This window comes from Anser cygnoides, chromosome 19, assembly GCF_040182565.1.
Source record: "Anser cygnoides isolate HZ-2024a breed goose chromosome 19, Taihu_goose_T2T_genome, whole genome shotgun sequence".
In the NCBI taxonomy this organism is placed as follows: Eukaryota; Metazoa; Chordata; class Aves; order Anseriformes; family Anatidae; genus Anser; species Anser cygnoides.
In genome coordinates, this window is record NC_089891.1 from 11,843,828 (window position 1) to 11,858,699 (window position 14,872).

Here is a 14,872-nt window from a genome sequence, read left to right on the forward strand (position 1 = left end):
CTGCCTGGGCCGCGAGGGGCGATGCTGGCACATGCTGGGAGAGTTGTAGCATTAGGAGTTCAATCTGCTGTTCTTCATGGGATGACACGTGTATTCATTTAAAATTTCCCTGGAGCAGATACGCTGGGTTCTGGGTCTATTTAGCACAATGAAAAAAAAAAAAAAAAAACCTACAAAAAACATGACTTCCAAATAGCATCCAATATAAAAACTGAAAGTGTGATATTGTGCTGCCTTTCTGAGCCCAGGTTTTGTAAGTGTTGTTGGAGCGTTTTTCAGCAAAAACGCTCTCTTTCAGTTAACAAGCTCGTGCAATCAGACAGCTGCCCCTGCATTCCAGAGTGCTAAACACATCAATCTTTCATTATAAATAAATGTGCGTCTCGCTCACTCTTTTTAATTTAATTTTATTTTTTTAAATTTTAAACAAGGGTGTTTTACTGAGAAAATGATGGCTAGCTTTGTTTAGGCCTTCCCCCATGTCTTGGTCTATGTTTAATTTCTAGGAGTGTTTGTTCTGGAGCAGTGAGTGATTGAGGTTAGAGATCAAAGGGAAGAAAACGAATATTTCCTCTTTTCTGTTCCAGATAATTTCATTCTCTTCTGTTATATCAGCCCATCAGGTTTCTATTTAAACACTTGATTCCTTCCTTTTGTGCAGTATAAATATAATTGGATAGTTTGCATCAACTTTGCCTTTAAATCCTCTACATGGATTAATTCCTCTCCCCTCCTGAATTCCTAGGTTTGGAAATAGTAATGTTTTCCTACCATCTGTCTGTATCTTCTCTTTCCAGTTGTATTCTAATGACATACGACCCGATGTTGCTTACATTATCCAAATTAAAGCGCCAAACATGTGATCTATCAGTGAGCCAGGGTCTTAATTTCCACTTTCCATGTCAGATTTCCACCGAGCCATCCATTACGGGCTGAGAAAACGCTTTTTCTTCTTATGCCTGACATTACTAGGTGACAAACCCTGAATCCGCAGCTCGTGGTACGCTGGAAATAAAACAGGCTTGCAGGAGATTTGTGCCTGGTTTATGTTTTGGAAGAGAGAGGATACCTGCGGGGTGCTGGGGTGGACGCTGTCGGGAGCCTTCCGAAAGGGCAGCTTGGCTTCGTTTGAGCTCCTGGCAAAGTGCTCTCGCTGTCACTCCAGGACTCTGCCCCATTAGGCTAGGTGTGAAAATAGTGCTGAGAAGTGCACGTTGCTAACTAAATGGAGACCTTGGAGGGGGACTCTTGACTAGAAACGCTCCCTGTGCAGCAGCACAGGCACTGTCTTCTCACCGTTCTTCGCTGCTGGAAGGACCTCTGTGTCTTACAGTGCCCTTTGAGCCGTGCCTCTCTGAGCTACGCCAGGTGAATCTCTCCTGTGTAGCTCTGACCCGGGCTCTTCTCTTGCAGGTGGTCCCGACAACCAGGTTCACTTCGAGGGGTACCAGGTCTCCAACCAGTGCATGGCGCTGGTTCGGGATGAGTGTCTGCTGCCCTGCCGAGATGCACCGGAGCTGGGCTACGCTAAGGAGTCCAGCAGCGAGCAGTATGTGCCTGATGTGTTCTATAAGGTAAGCACTGCGTGCTCGTGGGTGGGGGAGCTGCAAAAACAGCTCTGCTGCGTGCCTGGAAATCGGCGTGGCCAGCTCAGGAAAGGATGTCTTTGAGGTCTGAACTATTTTCAGTAGTAACCGTTCACCACATGTCTGCAAAGTAATTGCATAAGCTCCATTTCCCCCTCGTAAAAGTGCTGTTAGGGTTTCCAGCGCTGCAGTAGCCATTGGCTATCCGGCCTCTAAATAAGGTCTGCAGCGATCCACTGAGAGCCCACAGCAAGTGCTCTGAATTCACCTCCTCTTCTGTATTTGTTGGCTGAATCTGCCGTGGCTCTCTGTTGGTTTTAATCCCCAGCTGAGTTCACCTTCCTCCACAGTTGTGTGATGTGCGCTAGCACAAACGGCGCAGTGAAAGCAGCGGGTTCCTTATGCAGTGCTGGGGATTTGCTCGTGTGTGACACGCTGACAGGCACCGACCGGGTAACAGATGCAACAAAAGTTAGTGTAGCTCACGCAGCAAGAGGAGAGACAGCCTTGTGCGTGCTTCTCTGCAACAAAAGGAGGGTTCGAAGGCTTTCAGAGCAGTGGCAGGGCAGGAGGGCGTCCCTGGTATTCCTCCCTAGCACTGGGGCTCCTGCCTGCGCCCGGGTCTTGTGCTCGAGTCAGACCACAAACTCCAAGAAGTGGTCCCGAGGAGCAGGGAGGGATACCTGCGTCCAGCGTGGATCCAGAACGCTCTTATTGAAGTGTCATGCTAGAGCCCTGCTGGTATCTGGCCTGCTGCAGTTCTCAGTGCAGTTTTCGTGATGAATGGACTGTCATCATCCACTTGGCAGTTGTTTCTGCAGATCTTCAGACCTCCGGTATCTGCGGGGCTGAGTTAGAAACTAGGGGACAGGATCTCTGTGGAGGCTAATGGCACCGCTTCTCAAACTTGTGTATGTTGGTGCCCTGTGAGCAAGGACAGGGGAATTAATTAATGGCACTGCTTGCCAGCTAATTAGCCATCCATCACCCCAGTTAGTTATCTCATTCTTGTCTGTGTCTGATATTCAAAGCCTGCTCAGCCTGCAGCACTCCTGCCATCTGTATTAAAGCTGTCCGCTGAGGAGTACAGGATATGCAGAGCTACCATTGTTCGAGACAACTGAAACGAGCACGCTGTACGCCAGCAGCAGAAAAGGAGCTTGTCAGGATGCTCTTGCACTGCCCGAACCAGAGACTGATGAGACTCTACCCCCTCTACCCCTCGATGCTGTGCTGTTGGGTTGTTTTAACCCCACCTGAAAACGAGGGAGACCTTTTGGCTAAATTCAGCGTTCGAGAGCAATCTGTACTCTGGGGAAAAGCAGCTAAAATCCTCACCTTTTCCCTTAGCTCGCGGACAGCTTGCTATTAGGAGCTGATAAGCCAGGTCCGTTTGAGATACAGCGGAGCTCGGTTGTGCAATGGTTGGCCTCGAGCACGGAGATGACTTCACCTCCTGGCGTGCCGTGGTCCCGCTCCGCAGGAGCCCGCGCCGTGCCACATCGGGGTGCAGCCCCGCAGGAGGTCCCGTAGGTCTGGGTCCCACATGTGGGCCACCCCGGGTGTTGGGAGCAGCAGGAAGCCGGTGGGTGTTCCCGCAAGGTCTTCCCTCCGATTCGTAATCTGAAGCAGGGAGATAAACAAAACGCGAACTGATGGCTCCAGCCTTCTCTGGAAATTTCCATGAACCACTGATTCACTGGGTCGGGCTGCAGCTTATTTCATGTGTTTTATAACTTCTCTCCGTAATTGCCTCTTTCATGATGTGCTCGAGGAGGGCCTGAGGACTGCTCTGGCGGGTGGGATTGTCCTCCAGCCTTAAACGTGTTTGGCTGTAGGATCTCTTAATTTTTTTTTTTTTTGGAATGTTCTTAAATCAATGGAAAGCTTAGTCACTCCTGGCTTTGAAAACCTTCGGGGTCTCATTAAATGTACAAGGCTTGAGGTCAGAGACACTACCTCATAGTTACTGGGTTGGTGACAGCGATGGTGTCAAAGCACTGGTTAAATACAGGACGAGGAGCAGGAGTCCAGTGCTTGGCCGCATGGTTACGGACATCTGGTTCGTGGTGCAGCACCTTTCTTCCCTTTTCTCTGTCAAAACTGCAGGAGCTGAGCAGCTTTCTCCCCAGTCCTTGATGTGGGGGTTCCCCCCTGCGCTGTCTCCCCACATCTGTCTTTGGGCAGAAAGCTGCGCTTTCGGTTAGTTGCTGCGTTTTGTCTCGGGCTGAGAAGCTACCACTGGTAGAGAGAAAAATCCACAGATACATTTCTATGTAACGTGCAAGTATTCATTCTGAAAAGCCTTTTAGGATGAAAGGGGCTGTACAAATTTATTATAATTGGATGCAAACCAGAAGGTCAGCGCTGGTCTAGCACGGATGTATTTATAGAACAACTTTGCGTCCAGATGCAAGAAGAAAAATCTATTGAACTCGTGTACAGCAGGGCAAGGGAGCAGATTCACCTCCACTCCTGCAGATAGCAGAGGTGCTGATGCCTGCGCAGTGAAGTGCACGCTAACGGCAGTGCCTCAGTCACGCCGCTTGGAGATGTCTCGTGCCTCCGCTCGCAGTAGGTGTTGTTACTCGAGCAATGACTGCTAGGAAATGCACCCCGATGGGTAGTGCTGCGGGCGCGGGAAGGGGGTGAGGACCCACTGCAGTGCACGCACACAGCTGCCTGGAAAGAGAAGGACGTCGATCTTCAGGCAGCGAGCCATTTCTGCGTGTTTTGCACCACTTTCTGCTTGCAGAGTGGAAGCGGGGGGCCTCCACGACCCCGGGGCTGCAGCCGTTCCTGCTGAACGTGACTCGGCGGCCTGGTAGCAGAGGTGGGCTTTTCTCCCATGGAAACAGGAAAACTGATGGCACCAGCTTTGTCCTGCCAGGATGAGGCATTTTTCCTGAGCCTCTAGCCTTGTGATTTCTGTATGTCTTTACCATTCTCTTTACGTTGGCCGCTAGCCCTGCTGCTCGGAGGAACCACCCCAGTGGAACTGGCAGCGTGTGCTTTCTGCACGCAGCCTTTGCTTTCCTGGCTTGGGAAGGCTGGAGCTCTGCTCTAGCGTGAAAGTCGAGGGCTTTGGGGACCGCGAGTACAAGCTGCTTCCCTCTGAGATGCCTCTCCAGGTAAGATTAGCCAGAAGGAAGAAAACATCCCCCTCGCCTCCCAGGTTGCCTGCGAAGCGTCACGGTGCAGCGCTGTTCCCGGTCTGAACGCTGCACAGCCAGCACGTGCTGCCGGGCGCGCTCAGCGCGAGGAGGCTCACGAAGGAGCCGCTGTTGTCAAGACGCAGGCGCAGAAGCTGGGGCAGCCCTCTGCTTGCAGGCGAAGACGACGATGTTGCAGTGACCGCTTCACCTTGTTGCCCAGCTGAATGTGACACGCGGACGCTTCCTGTGCCTTCTGCCCTTGAGCAGTTACCTCCTTCGTCTTTCTGCTTCTAAAAAAGCAGCCATATTGATTTCGATTTTGCCAAGAATGTAACTTCCAAACTGAGGGATGGTTATCCAGAGCTGAAATTGGTTGCTCAGTGCCTCAGTCGGGTCTGATCCTTCCCGTCAGGCTGCCTGCGCCCAGCAGCACGCTGCCCGCGTGCTCCCAGCTCCCACTCTGCCGGGTCCGCAGCTGCAGCAGGGCCAAACTCTGCTCCCCACGGCCCAAACAGCGCTGGGGGGAGGATTGCTGTGTTTTACAGACCCTTTGAAACGTCTCAACAATCGGATTTGGGGACTGGGTGGCTTTGGCTCTTCCCGCAGTTGTTTACCTCAGCTTAGTAGTGCAAACACGAAGACGACATCCGTGCAGTGAGTTGCATTTTACAGCTGCCTCGCTATTCCCCAACGTTTCTTTGGGATGGTGTAAGACAGGAACCCTCCACAATGGCACCAGTGTTGTGAAAGAGCCCTTTGCCCCCACAGGGTCCGGCAAGAGCAGTTTGCTTTACAACAGTTGAGCCTGTGTCCGACGAGACATCTTCTTGAACAAATGTGCTCCCATCTGGCCCGGGCAGAGACCGGATGGGACACGGACCCCCAGCTGCTCTCAGCCACGCTGTCCCCCCCCCCGTGGCACGCGTTGCTTCTGCCCCTGCACTTTGAAATCCTCCTCCCAGGCAGGACTCGATAGCCGGGCTGTGCGGAGACTTCTGCAGGGAGCTCTCACCAGCAGTGACGGACTTCCCCTGCCTGGCCTCCGCCCAGCGCTTGTGCTGGGCTGGAAAAACCTTCCTAGCCTTAAATGTCCCAGCTGCTCCGGGGAGGAGGATGCTCGATTAGCTCACGGGGAGTCTCCTGAGAAGGGCTTCAACTCTCCCTGACCTGTTGCTTACCCGTGGAAAAGTCGCTTCGTTTCTGTACGTCGGCTGCCTGTCGGTGTGAGGGTGAGCCCGGTGCGGCTCCCGGACAGCAGCAGAGGGAAAGGCGGCTCCGGGCTCCCTTAGCACCCAGAGCCAGGGCTGCTCGTCTCCGTGCCGGCTGCCATCGCCCTCCTCTTGGAGATGCTGAAGCCCCCCAGGACCACCTCTGCCCGATCCCGTCGTTCTCTCCCTGACCTCACGGCCTTGCAGCTTCTGCCTCCGAACGGTGGTTTCGAAGGCTCCCATCGCAGCGCCTGATGCAATCTGCAGTTTGCTCCTGTCTTCGGGATGATTCATTGTCCAGATCCTCCGGGGGGGCTGTGTGCTGCCTGATTTCTGTCCAGGTGCCAAATGGCTGTGCCTCCGTTAACCGCTTCCTGCCCTCCGCTCGGGGCCGCCGACGCCGCACGGAGCGCGTTTGTGGCTGGGGGGGGGGCCGGGGGGGGCTGCGAGGCCTCGGCAGCACAGCACCTCGTGCTCCGCAGCCAAGTGCGGGCTGAGGATGTCTTCCTCCTAGCGATTCTCCCGGTTTGACATTTGTTAGGGCTTCTAAGATGTAATCGCCTAATAAAACGGTGCATGGGGGCTGCAGGAGAGTGCCGGCATGGGCGGGGGGTGGGGGGGTTTGTGGCTGGGGAGCTGCAGGGTCTGGACACGTCCTCTGAGCCGGCTGCAGCGAGGTTCCAGCGTGGTGCTGACTGTGCCGTGCACGTCTCGAAGGCCTCGGCAGCGTGACATTAAAAAGGAGGCATTTAACATGGAAATCCCCAGAGGCGGAGATTAAAGAGAACAGGTGCTGGAAAAATGTTTCTGCATATTAGAACTTAATTAGATTTGAAAATGAATTCCAGATGGGCTAATTACGTGTGAGTTGTTGCAGGTCCTTTCTTGCAGGGGCAGGATTGTGTTGGGGAAGCTGATTTGGTTTGATTGGATTTGATTCCTGACTCTTGCGGTATCGCTGCGATCTAGGAGCAGGTTAGCTTTCAGGCCCTGTGATCTCTCTGAAAAGGCTCCACGTCTCCTGCTGCTCCTGTCAGAGCCGGAGAGATCTGAGGCCACAAGCCACCAGGCTTGTTGCTGAAATAACCACGGGGCCAACAACCTGTCATGTTCAAGGAGGAGAGATCCTTATCGGGATTGCTTTTAAAAGGAGCTTCAAAGGCTGGAAGGTAGATTCTTACAAAGGGAGCCGTTCCTGGGGACAGGGGGGGTGTTGGGGGTGGAGGTGGGGAGGGGGCTCGCGGAAGGGGGGCTGTTGCCTGGAGCAGGGCAGCGAGCCGGAGCCTGCTCGGGCGATGTCCGTCCGGGTGCACCGGGAGAGCGGGGCGCGAGAGCAGGGTGCTGGCTGCTGCAGCGCGCGCTTGAGCCGCGTAAATACCAGCGGAGCTGAGAAACGCTTGGTAGCGGGGGAGTGGCGCGCTCACGGGGAAAAACACGGCTCGCGGGGGGGGGGGGGGGGGCTGTCAGCCACAGGCGACTCGTCCCAAAGCGCGCGACTCCGTGGCTCGCCGGCTCAGCCCAAGGAGCACTGCCCCAAATCCGCGCCTCTCGCAGGGCTCCCCAAAAGCCCCCGAGGTGCCGGGGTGTCCGTGTGCAGCAGCCTCGGGTCTGCCTCCGGCCGCTGGGACCCCGCTCGCTCGACGCAAACTTTTACGTAGGGTCTCTGGTTGGGAATTATGGGCGTGTAATTTACATGGGGCTCAATGAGTGATTTATAACATGTTAAGTGATGATTTAGGGAGAAAATACAACCCCCTCTTACAGAATCTTTAATGAAAAGTGTCACTTCTTATGAATTTATTTCTGAAGCTGTGTTTGAACTCGGCGTGTTTGACATAAATCACGTCTAATTGTCATTTTATGATTAATGAACATATGCTGGCCATTTTTCTCCATAATTAAACTTTATGTTCAGTTCGCCTGGCAAAGCAAAACAAGTTTACGCCCTGTGATACGCTGGCTCTTCAGGTCTGCGTATGAGGGAGTGCCTGGGTTTCCAGTTCCTGAGCAGAAACGAGTGGCCAGAGCAGGGACTCGTGGCCAGACCTGCAGAAAGCCAGGCTTGCCCTGGCTGAGAACGCAGATGTGGAGCTATCCCTCCCTTTTCAGACAACTCTGCGTCTTAAGTGGCCTTTACTCTGCTCGGATAACGCTGGCCATCTCTCTGGTGGCGATGACAGAGGCAAACAAGACCAAGGTGCTGTGACTGTCACAAAACACTCCCTTGGCTCACAAGGGAGCTTAGAGGGAACTAAGGGTGGCTTAGAGCTGCAGAGGGCTCGAACCTCGGGGAGCTGCAGGGATTTGGGCAGCTCTGCCCTGGCCCCAGCACCCGGCGTCGTGCCAGCGGTTTCTTTCCCGCATCCTGAGGAATCCCCGAGCTGCAACACGAGTGTCCCGGGGCAGCGCCCCTCCTGCTTCACCCCGTTCTGCACCAGGGGCTAACGATCCTCTTCTCCTTCCAGGACATAGACAAGTTTGGCAACGAGATCACCCAGCTGGCTCGCCCGCTCCCAGTCGAGTACCTGATCATAGATGTAAGTAGTCGGTGCGCCCCGATGGCAGCCAGCGGAGGTGGTCGGGGCAAAGTGCGGATCCTAACCCACCTCTGGAACTCACACCGGAGCCGGTTCGTGGGACGGGCTCTGTTCCTCTCCTCTTTCGCCTCTGCGCGCAGGCATTCCTAGCACAGAGGCGCAGGCGGCGGTGTGCCCCGGGGTGATCGCAGTGCTCCCGGAGGGGGGGAGCCGCGTGCGGCGGTGCCAGGGCACACGTTTGCTTCCTGGGAAGGCCCTGCCTGGCGTCTTATCGCCGCGCGGAGGTGGCACAGAGCCATACGGCAGGGGAAGCAGCCAGCCCCACGGACACGTGTGCTGGGCACCACCTGACGGGGAGCTCATTAGAAAGCTCCCATTGTCTGTCTTAGCAGCAATTAAGAATCCAGCTCCTCGTAGTGACTCAGCAGGCCGGGTTGGTGCTCCAAAAATGCCTTTTCCTGGGGGAGGGAGGACAAGACGGAGCACGGGGCTTGGCTGGAGCAGGGCCACTGCCTGCCCGCGAGCAAGCCCTGCCAGGCACCGCGGCACGGCTCTGCCCTTTGGCTTGAAAGGGAACTGTTACGGTGTGTGGAAGGCAGGAAAGCAAATAATTCAGATGACAAATGATACTGCCGGAGCTGGAGGCGGTGCCAACAACGATTAAATCCTCCCGAAGCAACTGCTCTGGTCCAGCTGCCCCGCGGCACGGGGAAGCTGGCAGCCCAGAGGCTTCCTCTTGCTCTTGCTTCGAGCACACAAAGTGCCTGGTGTGCGAGCCGCTTATCGGCCCTCGGGCTGGCACGGCGATGTGCCCCTCGCTCGGGGAAACGCCGTGTTCAGGACAAGGGGCCCGTTGTGCGGGGCCCCCCGACGCCCCGTGCCAGTCGGCAGCGCCGGAACGTATTTATTGCTCAAGTAGTAAAGGCATCTGCTTCGGGGCTACCTGGGGTGTAATTAAGACGAAAACAGATTGACGGAACATGCAGTTAGGAGCAGTCTGGAAAGCTGCATTTCTGAAGCATCTTGTTTTGTCTTTTTTTTTTTTTTTAAAAAAAAAAAAGGCATTATTCAAGTTCATACTGCACTGGCAGGTATTTCTGCCTACAGAGAGCCTCTGTCAGGGCAGAGTAACTGACAGCAGAGCTTTGAAGCCCCCCAGAATGAGGACCGGTGTAAATGTCAGTCGCTGGCTGCTGCGCCCAGGCACCCCTGGAGGAAGGAGGGCGCGAGGTGGTGTAAGCGCTGGGCACAGGGTGCCGACAGGAGGCAGGATCGGTGCACCCTGAGCAGGGGCACAGCCTGTTAAATGAAGCACAGGGCTGCTCTCTGAGCACCCAGTCCAGCCCAGAGCAGGGCACAGCCCTGGCTCCCCGTCCCGGTCAGGGCAGGGGCCACGCTGTGCCCCCCCCCAGGTGCTAAGGAGACCCCCGGGGTGACCCCAAGCAGCGGCTCCCTGGCGCGGGGCAGAGCTGCGGTGGGAGCTGCTGCATCCCCGGGACCTTCGCAAAGGGGACGCTCTCTGCGGCACCATTTTGTGCTGTTTGGAGCTCGGTGCCTTTCCCTCAGCTCCATTAAAAGCGACCCCCAGGAGCTGAGGTTGTGCTGGTTGGAATACTGCTTTACGTGGTAAAAACCATCAGAAGATCCGTGCTGTGATTGCCTTCCCGGCTGAGCCGTGCCTGCTCTCAGCAGCCTTTCTTCCCGTGTCCCTTTTGCCTCTCCTGCTGTCAGCGCTCTGATCGTCCTTTCTTGGATTTTCAGATCACCACGACTTTCCCCAAGGATCCAGTCTACACTTTTTCTATTTCTCAAAACCCATTTCCCATCGAGAACCGTGATGTGCTGGGAGAAACTCAGGTAAGCGCTTGACGCCGAAGCCGTCTCACGCGGAGGCGTCGTCTGTTCCCCTTTCCCTTCCTAACGGCTCCAGGAGGACAGCTGCGGCCGTGCCCTGAGATCACCCCTCCATGCCTCAGCCCGGCGTTTGCCAAACACCTTCCTGCGCTGCACGGCGTCTGCGTGCAGATGAGGGGCCGGGCGCGCTGCTCCCCGCCTGCCCGGCGACGAGCTCCAGGCCTGCCTGCGTGCTCTGCCAGATAACCCGGGGAGCTGCAGGGAGCGATCCGGCTGGGCTCCAGCCCCACGGACGGGACAGGACCCGCTGGCGACAGGAGCGGGATGAGGGGCTGCTGCTGCTGCAGCTCCGACAGAGCTGTCTTCCCTTCCTGCACCGCTGCTGAAAACGCAGCGACCTTTTGCCGAAGGAGGCCCGTAGCGTTGAGCAGAGGCAGCTGCTGGACAGCCCGAGGCGTGCGCGGGGTTTTGCCAGCGCACAGAAGGCCGGAGTTGCTTTAAAGCAGCAACAGCTAGTTTCTCTTAAGAGCCTGTACCAGAGATGTCAAAGACTTCCTCCAAAAGTAATCGCAGAAGGAGGGCCGCTGCCCGTCGCGGCGCTGACAGGCTGGGAGAGGTCGGCTGTTCGTCGCCCTCGTTTGGGGGTGGCCCGTGTTCGACGGCAGAGAGGAGGAGGCTGGGGAAGAAGGGGCTGCTTTGCCCCCATCCGCCTCTTTTTTTTTTTTTCCTCGGAGACTGGGCTTTGCGTTGAGCTGACAGCCTCTGCCCGGCGCTTCCTGGGGCTGGGGTTGTTCAGTGCTTGGGTCGGAGAGGCAGCGCGGACCCGAAGGCCCTCTTCCTTGGAAGCTCTTAGCTGAAACCCAGCCAGCCGGCCCGGGATGTGACCTGGGGATGGTCTGCACATTGCAGATGGTGCTCAAAAGAGGAATGTTGCAGCGTCTGTTGGTGGATCTGAATCGGAAAACAGAGTTATGACGTGGGGGGAAAGTGACTTTTTTATTACTTTCCTGTCTCCGTAGGACTTCCACAGCTTGGCCACGTACCTGTCCCAGAACACTTCCTCCGTTTTCCTAGACATCATTTCCGATTTCCATCTGCTCCTCTTCCTGGTCACGAACGAGGTCATGCCTCTGCGGGTACGTAATGGGAGGAAACGGCCGTGTCAGCGCCGCCGGCCCTGCCCTCCGTGTCCCTCGGTGTCCCTCGGTGCTCCGAGGACACCGCCGCAGCCCCGGGCACGGCCCCAGGCCGGGCGCCTGCAGCCACGCAGGACGTGCAGCTGGCCCCATGCCTGTTCTTCCAGGCTGTGACCTTTCAGCAGAGTGTTTAAAAAGTGAAACCGAAGCCCCCGGCTGGCCCGAGAGCTCTACGAGCACCGCTCGGAGCAGCGAGGGGGTGGTGGCTGTTCGCACGGTCACAGGCTGGACAGAGCCAACTTGGCCGCGGCTCAGAGAGCTGGAAACGTTTAAAAAATAATAAAAAAAATCTCAGAATCAGAAATCCCTGTTGTAACGGTAACGAGATCAGAGCCCCCACATCTCTGCGAGGCCCGCAGCTCCCTCTCCGTGCGGCTCTGTTCTCTTGGCCTGGCACCGGTGGCTGGGCGCCTGCCCAGGCCCCCCGGTTCACATCTGCACCCTCCAAACCTTCCTGTTTGGAGCCAGCAAAACGGGCCGCGTGTTTGCCGGAGGCCTCGTGGGCGCCGGGGACCGAGCATGTGCAGGGCAGCTGGGCTGACCCTGGGCAGCTGGAGATCAGGCTGGGGCCGCGAGCGGGGCTGGGGCCGGGCACGGAGCTCTCCGGGGCGGCTGCTTTGGAAAAGTTTGCACCCTGCTGGGATTTGGGCTCAGCCCGCAGCCTCCCAGGGGAGGGGAGTGAAGGATTCGGGATGTAGGGGGACGTCTGCACGCTGGGGGGAGCAGAGGGGATAATCTCCATCTTACTCCCTGCCAACAACCATCACTCGTGCAACTCCAGAGACCTTTTAGGAGAGGGCGACGGCTCCCTCGCAGCTCTGGCTTGGGGTGAGTGGCGGAGGAGGGCAGGGAGGCTCTCGCTTGGCTCCAGTCTGATCGCCGCAGGAGTGCCCGGTGCTGATTTTTCCCCTTTTGTGGCTTCCAGGACAGCATCAGCTTGTTGCTGGAAGCCGTGAGAACCAAGAACGAGGAGCTTGCGCAGACCTGGAAGAAATCGGAGCAGTGGGCCACCATCGAGCAGCTCTGCAGTAAGAAGGGGGCTCGGGGCCGCGCTCCCTCGTCCTTCGGGGCAGGGGCTGGGCTCAGCAGGTCTGGTGAGGGCTCGGTGCTGCTCTCCAGCTGCCTGCGGAGCCTCGGGCACGAGGAAAGCTGGCCCTGTGCAGCCCCCGCTGCCTGGCCACATGGAGAGCGGTGGGAAGGGGCCGTGGGCAGCATCTCTGCCAGGGCGCTGCTCCAAGTGGGGCCGGGTGAGCGGGGCTGGGCTGGGGCCTTTGGGGGGTCTTTGGGGGGGGTCTTTGGGGTGGTGAGCCCTGCGCCCGCTTGGGAGCAGCCCCCCGGTGCCAGCCTCGAGGTGAAAGCAGCCCCCGAGCTGCTCGCAGCCCCTCTGCCCTGCTCTGACCGGGTTCTTTCTCCTGCAGGCACAGTCGGCGTCCAGCTCCCCGGACTGCACGAGTACGGTGCCGTGGGCGGCTCGACGCACGCCGTCTCGGCGGCCATGTGGGCCTGCCAGCACTGCACCTTCATGAACCAGCCGGGCACGGACCACTGTGAGATGTGCAGCCTGCCCCGCACCTAGCCCCGGCGGCGCGGCCGCAGCCTCCAATACAGAGCCAACCCTCCAGCAGCAGCAGCCGTGGTGCTCGTCCCCTCCCCGGCCTCCCCCCCCTGCTTCCCGCACCCCGGGGCCGGGAGCCGGCCAGGGGCAGGGGTGGCTCTGGCCCTGCTCCCCCCTCGCTTTTTGGGGGGCTGCCCCATCCCCGTGGCAGGAGCTGGGCGCCCCGGGGCCGCTGTAGGAGCCCTCACCCCACGGGGCCGCGCTCTCCGGCCTCCCCAGCGCAGCATTCGCCTGCTCCTGGTGAGCGCTGGGGGCTTGGGGCCGCTCCAGGGCCCCCGCTTCCCTTCCCGAAGTGTCCCCCAGGCTGTGGAGGTGACGGGGGGGGGGGTGGTGGCACCTCCCTGCCCCCCAGCTTTGCGCCCCTTCCCCTGCGGCTCGCTGCTGCCAGCCTTGGGCTCCCGGGCAGCCTTCCCGGCCCTCCCGCCAGCTTCCCGCTAAGGGCCCGGCGTGCGCCTGCGAGAGCAGCTCCGCCAGGCTGGGCCCCGCGCTGGCACCGCGCCCGCAGCAGGATGCGGCCCCCTGGCACCGGGCGGGGGGCGGGCACGTGCCAGCTCGCCGCTTGGCATCGCCCCCGCGGCACCTCCGCGCGCTGCGGAGCTGCTTCGGCTGCCGGCATCCTCCCGGGGGCGGCAGGACGGGAGCTTTTTGCCCCCCCCCCAACTCCCCCACGACACCAACGGCCATGTGGTGAGCCCCCAGGGGAGCTCGTCCCCTCCTGGGGGGCAAAGCCGTGCTGGGGGGGCCGTGTAATTTGGGTTTCTGCCTGCCCCCACTCGGCAGGGGAGCGGAGCCTTCCCTGCAGCCGGCTCCTGCCCCAGCCCCGGTGTTTGAGCGCATCCTCCCCTGGCGGCGTGCTCGGGAGGGGCCTCTCGCTGCTCGCTCTCCCTTTAGCCCCTGGCTGGGGGCTGCTGGGGGGCCGGGACGGGGCAGGCGGGTGCTGGCAGTGCCCCATGGGCCTGGCCCCCCCCCCCTCTCACAGGGCCCTCTCTGGGATTTGGGGCCTCGGCTCGGTTCCCGGGGCACCGGTGTCGGCACCATCCTGCGCCACCCCACCGAGGGAGGCACGAAGCCACCATCCTGTCCCCGGACGGCGTCACCCCCGCCTTCTCCACCTGGGCACGGGGCAGCGGGACGGGTGGGCAGTGTGGGGACCCCCCCCCGGAGGCCTCCCCAGCCCCTCGCTGCTGCCTGCGGGCTCTGCGGAGGCTGCCCAAGGCTCGGTCCCGCCGCGCTGAGCGGCCACCAGCCCCGTCCCTGCCGCGGGGCCGCGGTTTGCTTTTCCCCTGGGTTTCTCGGTGTTGGGGGGGGGGAGGCGGGGGGGTTTGCAGCGGTGTGCGGTGCCTGGACTGAACGACCCGGAAGGCAGGGTCGGGCGAGTTAACGTTGAATAAAAAAGCACCTGAAACGTAGAGCCAGCGCCGTGCCTCCTGCGGGTCCGCCGGCGTGCCGTGGCTCGGGGCCGGCCGTTTGCAATCGGCGCCGAGCCGCGTGCGGCCGGGCCCCGCGCCAGCCCCCGCGGTTTAAAAAAAGAAAAGGGGGAGGCCGGAGCCGCGCCGAGCCAGAGCCCGCGGAGCCGAGCGGCCGCCTCGTCCGCCGGCGGGGACGGGGCGCAGGTAGGAGGCAGGGCGGCCCCTCGAGCCGCGGGGCCCACGTGCCGAGCCCGGCTCTCGGGGGCGCGACACCTCCACCGCGGCCCGGGCGTCCCCCGGTTTGGGGGTGTT

At 59.1% G+C, this 14,872-nt stretch overlaps 1 protein-coding gene across 2 annotated transcripts in view; it reads left to right on the forward strand.

The window, feature by feature from the left end:
- NPLOC4 (NPL4 homolog, ubiquitin recognition factor) overlaps nucleotides 1-14,560 on the forward strand; it is a 29,850-nt gene extending 15,290 nt beyond the window's left edge. For both annotated transcript variants that reach the window (XM_066979996.1, XM_066979995.1), the window contains exons 12-17: nucleotides 1,414-1,574; nucleotides 8,415-8,486; nucleotides 10,248-10,343; nucleotides 11,360-11,476; nucleotides 12,462-12,564; nucleotides 12,955-14,560. In XM_066979996.1, the coding sequence (XP_066836097.1) occupies nucleotides 1,414-1,574; nucleotides 8,415-8,486; nucleotides 10,248-10,343; nucleotides 11,360-11,476; nucleotides 12,462-12,564; nucleotides 12,955-13,112 (707 nt within the window). In that variant the 3' untranslated portion in view covers nucleotides 13,113-14,560. The remainder of the gene's footprint in view (nucleotides 1-1,413; nucleotides 1,575-8,414; nucleotides 8,487-10,247; nucleotides 10,344-11,359; nucleotides 11,477-12,461; nucleotides 12,565-12,954) is intronic.
- The last annotated feature ends 312 nt before the right edge of the window (nucleotides 14,561-14,872 follow it).